This window comes from Charadrius vociferus, unplaced genomic scaffold (assembly GCF_000708025.1).
Source record: "Charadrius vociferus isolate BGI_N301 unplaced genomic scaffold, ASM70802v2 scaffold291, whole genome shotgun sequence".
NCBI classification, from domain to species: domain Eukaryota; kingdom Metazoa; phylum Chordata; class Aves; order Charadriiformes; family Charadriidae; genus Charadrius; species Charadrius vociferus.
This window is the reverse complement of record NW_009646958.1, coordinates 586,388-592,008: the sequence shown is the minus strand read 5'-3', so window position 1 is coordinate 592,008 and position 5,621 is coordinate 586,388. Positions and strand designations below refer to the sequence as shown.

General features: G+C 44.2%; 1 protein-coding gene across 3 annotated transcripts in view; it reads left to right on the top strand.

Moving 5' to 3' along the window:
* The window catches only part of TPM4 (tropomyosin 4), a 9,343-nt gene extending 4,076 nt beyond the window's left edge, over positions 1-5,267 (top strand). For 2 of the 3 annotated variants that reach the window (XM_009895177.1, XM_009895179.1), the window contains 7 exons: positions 1,771-1,904; positions 2,207-2,324; positions 2,665-2,735; positions 2,988-3,063; positions 3,686-3,748; positions 3,829-3,898; positions 5,185-5,267. In XM_009895177.1, coding sequence (XP_009893479.1) covers positions 1,771-1,904; positions 2,207-2,324; positions 2,665-2,735; positions 2,988-3,063; positions 3,686-3,748; positions 3,829-3,898; positions 5,185-5,267 — 615 coding nt within the window. Of the gene's footprint in view, positions 1-1,770; positions 1,905-2,206; positions 2,325-2,664; positions 2,736-2,987; positions 3,064-3,685; positions 3,749-3,828; positions 3,899-4,456; positions 4,696-5,184 lie in introns of those variants that run through there. The other variant, XM_009895176.1, reaches the window with a different exon arrangement.
* Positions 5,268-5,621: the final 354 nt, after the last annotated feature.

Sequence of the window (5,621 nt, the reverse complement as noted above, 5' to 3'; positions counted from 1 at the left end):
GCCCGCTGCTTATCGCGCTTTGGGGCCGTTCCCTTCAGAAAAAGCGTTGCCAGCACCGATCGGCATCGGGAAGCGGTTACGAGTTTAGTAGGAAATGGCTGTTTAATTAGGAAAAAGTGCTGCATGACAACGAGCGGGGAGTTCCCGCCTCTCGGCGCCACACCGCTGGCTCCAGCACAGCTGGGAAATGTCCGAACTGCTGGAAAATAACTTTCCCTCCTGGTTTTCACAGAGAAATGAGAACTCTCCACTAGTGTGCGGCTCTCCCGGGGCTGGACAGCTGGTTTCACTTAGATTTGTGTGTGATCAGCCTTCCCGGCATCTTCCTGCTATTTTATCACATGTCAGCGAGTTAGTTTTACCGTATAAGGACTGCGGGCTGCTTTTGGGAGAGGTGGAGCCAGACTGACTCCCAACTTCCCAGTGGCCCCGTCTCCATAGCTTTGGAATCTTGCTTAATCAAAATACGGCTTAAAAGTGCCCTGTCTAGTGGAAGGAGTTGCAGTCTGCCACATAACAGATGCCAGTTTTCTACATGATCGATGCCTTGTGTGTAAATTGAGAAAGTTAAACACATAGGACTGGGTAGAAAACAAATGAAATGCTGGGTAGTTTGTGACTAGAGGAATCCTGGGTCAACTTCCATTTGGATCAGTCGCTGAAATCCTTTCCAAGATGGCACAGCTATGAATGGAAACCACTTCCTCCAGCTTAGGAGGAGCGGTCAGGAACCAAATTTGCGAAGCTGCAGCAAAACAAATATTTTTTTCAAAGTGTTTAACATAAAGCATAAAACAATATAGCCCATAAAAGTGTTTTAAAAAAAAAGTTAATCTTATATATGGCAATCATGCTCAGATTTGGGGACTATTAAGTGTGCAAACCTGATTAAAGTAGGGCTTTATTTTCCTTCAAATAACAAGCAATTAAAGGAGCCATATCTTAATAAAAATGATGTATTTATGGAGACCAATTTGTTCATTTTGTCTGTATGCAAGCATTTCTCCCAACAACTTCTCCATTTATTATCTAGTCTGTTTTTTAAACATTAATAGCGTTTCCAATTACTGTGCAGTTTATTCAATAATACATAAACAGACCTTATTATTAAGAAATGCTTTCTGGCTAATCCCTTAAGTACCACAGGAAGCAATGATAAAGGAAACTGAGATTATTTTAAGAACATAGCAAATTTTGCCCTATTTATGTTACAAAGAAGACTGACTCTCCTGTGCTGAGGCCAAGTGTATCTGCCCGGCTGACCGCGTAAAGATTATGTAGCGTTTGCAGGCTAAGGAGCCCATAATGGGTAATGAAATAGCTTTAACTTCAGCAGTGTGCTGTGACAGGATATTGCTGCAATCTGTGATGAAACCAAGAACAGAAAAAATAAACTCTGAAGTTTTTGGAACAAGCCCTTATTGAAACAGTTCAGTTTTTAACTTTGGAATACTATGGGTAGACCCAGCCCTGTGAAGTGATCTGAAAACACTTCTCCATTGGCAATCCCTGTCAAATCCTTCGCTGTATGGCAGGAATGATAAGTACCAGTAAAAAAGAAAGGAGAAGCGCATACTCCATACCTTGACATTCCTGAGATGCCATAGTTTAAACAAACAAAAAGCAGAGACAGAAAGGTTCTCGGAGCTTCCCTGTACATAGCAAGGAGAAGCCTTTGCAGTTTTAAGGAAACTGATTAGTTGAGAACATTTGTCAGCCAGCGAGTGGCTGGTCCATAACCCGAGTTCTGGGCGGTTGTGTTTCACGCAGGCCGAAGGTGAGGTGGCAGCGCTGAACAGACGTATCCAGCTCGTGGAAGAGGAGTTGGATCGTGCCCAGGAACGGCTGGCCACAGCCTTGCAGAAACTGGAGGAGGCTGAGAAAGCAGCGGATGAGAGCGAGAGGTACGTTTCCTTCGTTTCCTTTTTTTTTTTTTCTTTTGTAAAAATTTGAATATATATGAATAAAATATTCCTGTATAATTTAGTATCTGCATGTGCTAATGTGCATTGCAGGTCAGAGACCCATAACTAGAGGTGGCTTTTTTATGAGCTTAAATGAGTAATTCTGTTAGCCCTGAAGAACACCACAGTATGGTCATAATGGGCTACTTTTTGGTTACAAATACTGAATTCCACTTTGGGACCTTTGAGATAAAAGCGCTAAAATGCTTCTGCATTAAACACACTTGCTTTGACTTCTGCAGAGGAATGAAGGTTATCGAGAACAGAGCAATGAAAGATGAAGAGAAAATGGAAATTCAGGAAATGCAACTGAAGGAGGCTAAGCATATTGCTGAAGAAGCTGACCGCAAATATGAAGAGGTAAAAGGGATAAGGAAATGATTAAACGTACGGGAGAACTGCGAACAGCTTTGTCACTCTTGAGTTTAGTCATTTGTTGTATGCCTTTCACTGTGCGATGGTTCAACTTTGGAACATTCCCCAAAACGGGGACTTTTAATAGTAACTTGAGCAGCACCTTAGATATTTAATATGAAAAAACACTGCAAAATCTTAACTTATTTGGGGAAAAGGTCTGTCATGTCCATGTGTATGTTTTAATCTAATTTCATCATTCAGAAGGAAAGCACGGGCGCAGTGCTTTGAGAGAAACGTCTAAGAAATTACAGAGTGCCTTGAGACAGCCATTGTTTCTTTACAGGTCGCCCGTAAACTGGTTATTTTGGAGGGTGAACTGGAGAGAGCTGAGGAGCGTGCAGAGGTGTCCGAAGTGTGAGTAACTTCAGATACACGGCAGCAGTTCAGAATACAGCAAAGGTCAAAGCTGTGTTTCATTAGAAAAACCTACTACTGGTAGGCAGGCATGTAGTATATGTACAAAAGCTTTTTGTACTCTGTATACCCAATTTTCTCCTTTCAGACTTAATAATTACTTCATCTCTTGTATTTTTAGACTTCTTGAAAATTAAATTAAGTCATAACAGGGACAGTAGTAATTTACACTTCTTTTGTTTCTTCCCGTAGTAAATGTAGTGACCTGGAAGAGGAGTTAAAGAATGTTACTAACAACCTGAAGTCTTTGGAAGCTCAATCTGAAAAGGTTGGTTCTTCCTGTAAACTAAGGGATAGGGGCAAAGTCAAAACTTGTAATTAAGTCCATAGTAATAACCTAGAAATACAATGAAAGTGAAAGGGGTTTAGCTGACTGCCTGTTTACTGGAGGCTGTTGGTAACACTGAATCAGTTCTGCCCAAACTCGAGTCAGTGATCTGATAATTATCAAGCCACAACCTAAATCTCCGTTTTCCACACCAGTATGCTGCTGACAGCTCTTGATTTTCTGATGCTGTTCTTTTTGTGGGTTTTGCCCTCTTCATAGTGAAAATTATTAAAATTCTTGATTTCATTAAAGACCTGTTTCTGGCTCGTCTAAATTGGCATGGAAGGCTTCCTTCTCTCTTGCCCACCCAGCTGGTTTGTGCTGCACAGGGTGAGCTCGTTAAGGTCTAAGATGACGCACGAAGAAACTTGGACATCCCCAGTCTTAAAATGATGGTTTATGAGCCAGAGCCCGAAGTGTCTTGGTGAAGAGGAGACACGGATGGAAAGGGTGTTTGCAGCTGCAAACAAAAAGGAAAAGTGGTTATAAATAGGTCATGGTTTTGTAAACATCTGTTATTGTTGCTACAACTTCCCTTAAAGAGTGTTTATTGTTTTCACAGTACTCGGAAAAAGAAGATAAATACGAAGAAGAAATCAAGATTCTCTCTGACAAGCTTAAAGAAGTAAGTTTATCCATCCCCAAACTGTATTTTGGCATAATTTTTTTAACAGCATCCAGTTACTCTATTTACTTTTCTTTTAGGCTGAAACTCGTGCTGAATTTGCAGAGAGAACAGTTGCCAAGCTGGAAAAGTCTATTGATGACCTGGAAGGTATGAAATTACTCGAGTTTCATTTAAAAGTTGTCGATTTCAAATCAGAAAACAAAATTCTAGGAGCGGGTATTAGATTTTACCAGGAAAGGACAGAAGCGCTGGCCAGGCGCATTGGAAGGTGGGCAAGATGTGTCCACTGGACACGTCTGTCCCGCGTGGTACCTCCTGCCCAGAGGAAGTTTTCCTGAAAAAGGTTCTCTTTCAAAAAGTTGGTAACAATAACCTGATTTTGGCCAACTCACAGATACACGGACTCACGGGCTCTTTCTGTTAATAACAAGATCATAACTCTGCTTCATCTGATTACCGAAAAATAATTTTGTGAGATTAAAAAAAAGGAAATGTAGATGAAGCTCTGACTTGGCAGTTGTGTGGATTTCTGTGCTTTCATACCGATACTCAATTGCGCATCTGTTTTCTTCTTTTGTTTTCTGCCCCAACTGCTTTGGCTGCTGCCTTCTGACTGTCTTCGTGTCTCCTACTGTGCGCCTCTTCCTCTGGACTGCTTTTCTGCATTTCTTGCTGAAACACGCCTTCTGCCCCGGTGACCGGCAGACGAGCTGTACGCTCAGAAGCTGAAGTACAAAGCGATCAGTGAGGAGCTTGACCATGCTCTCAATGACATGACCTCTCTGTGAGCTGCGCCGGGGGCGCGGGGGCCGCTCCCACTCCCTGCCTTTCTTAAGCTTTTCTTGCCTGTAATACCTGTCACTTCCATGCAGCTTCCACAAGCCGTCCCTCAAGCTCCTCTGTAAGAACTGAGCTCAATAAAGACCAGATACCTCTGCCTTTCAGCTTTCGGGCTTTATTTCCTTATAACTCATTTAAAATACACTAGTCATGACACTGAAAATACGTTCAGCTCCTCCTGCCAGGGATGGGCAGCTGCCACTGGCACCGATGCCCCTGTCGGGTGGGGCAGGGCCCTGCGCATGGACAGACACCTGATTTTGGTGTTCCCGAGGACACGTGTGGCAGCGAAAAGCTTTGAGCGTGTTTGGTGTGCACTTGTGGGGCTTCATCTGCCCACTTAAACACTGGGGACAATGAAAACTCTGAAGGACACGTCCTGTAAGTTACATGTTAAATCAAAACACCAGTCTCTCACATCACACATAAGACGTGTCCAAAAACCTCACTAAATTAGAGCAATTACCAAAAAAGTTGGATGCGATTATAGTGTTGTCTTCAATGCGAAGGTAAGTAATGGTGGGGTTTATTTAAGGAGAAAAGGCTGTACAGTGATGTGGTTTAAGTCTTGGTTTTTTCTTCTTTCTCACCAGAAAAACTTGCTCAAGCGAAAGAAGAGAACCTGGGGCTGCACCAGACGCTGGACCAGACGCTGAACGAGCTGAACTGTATATGAGGCGGGACGGGGCCGGCTCTGTGCAGCCACCGCACCGCTCCCCTCTCTCCTGCCAAAACACCCGCCAGACGGACGGACCAGGCGTGCGCCGGGCTCCGGGGTACGCTGAAGCGCCGTCGTGCCCCGGCAGTGCAGCTGTTCCTCCTTCCCACCGTGCCGGACAGCGCGGCTGTCGCTTTCCCGCCCGGTTCTTCAGCCATTTTTGTATAAACCCGGTAGGGGCCGTGCCCAGCAGTAGTGTCGCCCTCCGCCTCTTACTGACGTTTCGTATTAAACAGTTTCTCCCCGTACCGACGCCGCCTCCCGGCCTGTTTGTAGCGCTTCTGTGCGGGTGACGTCACGGGCCGCCACGCC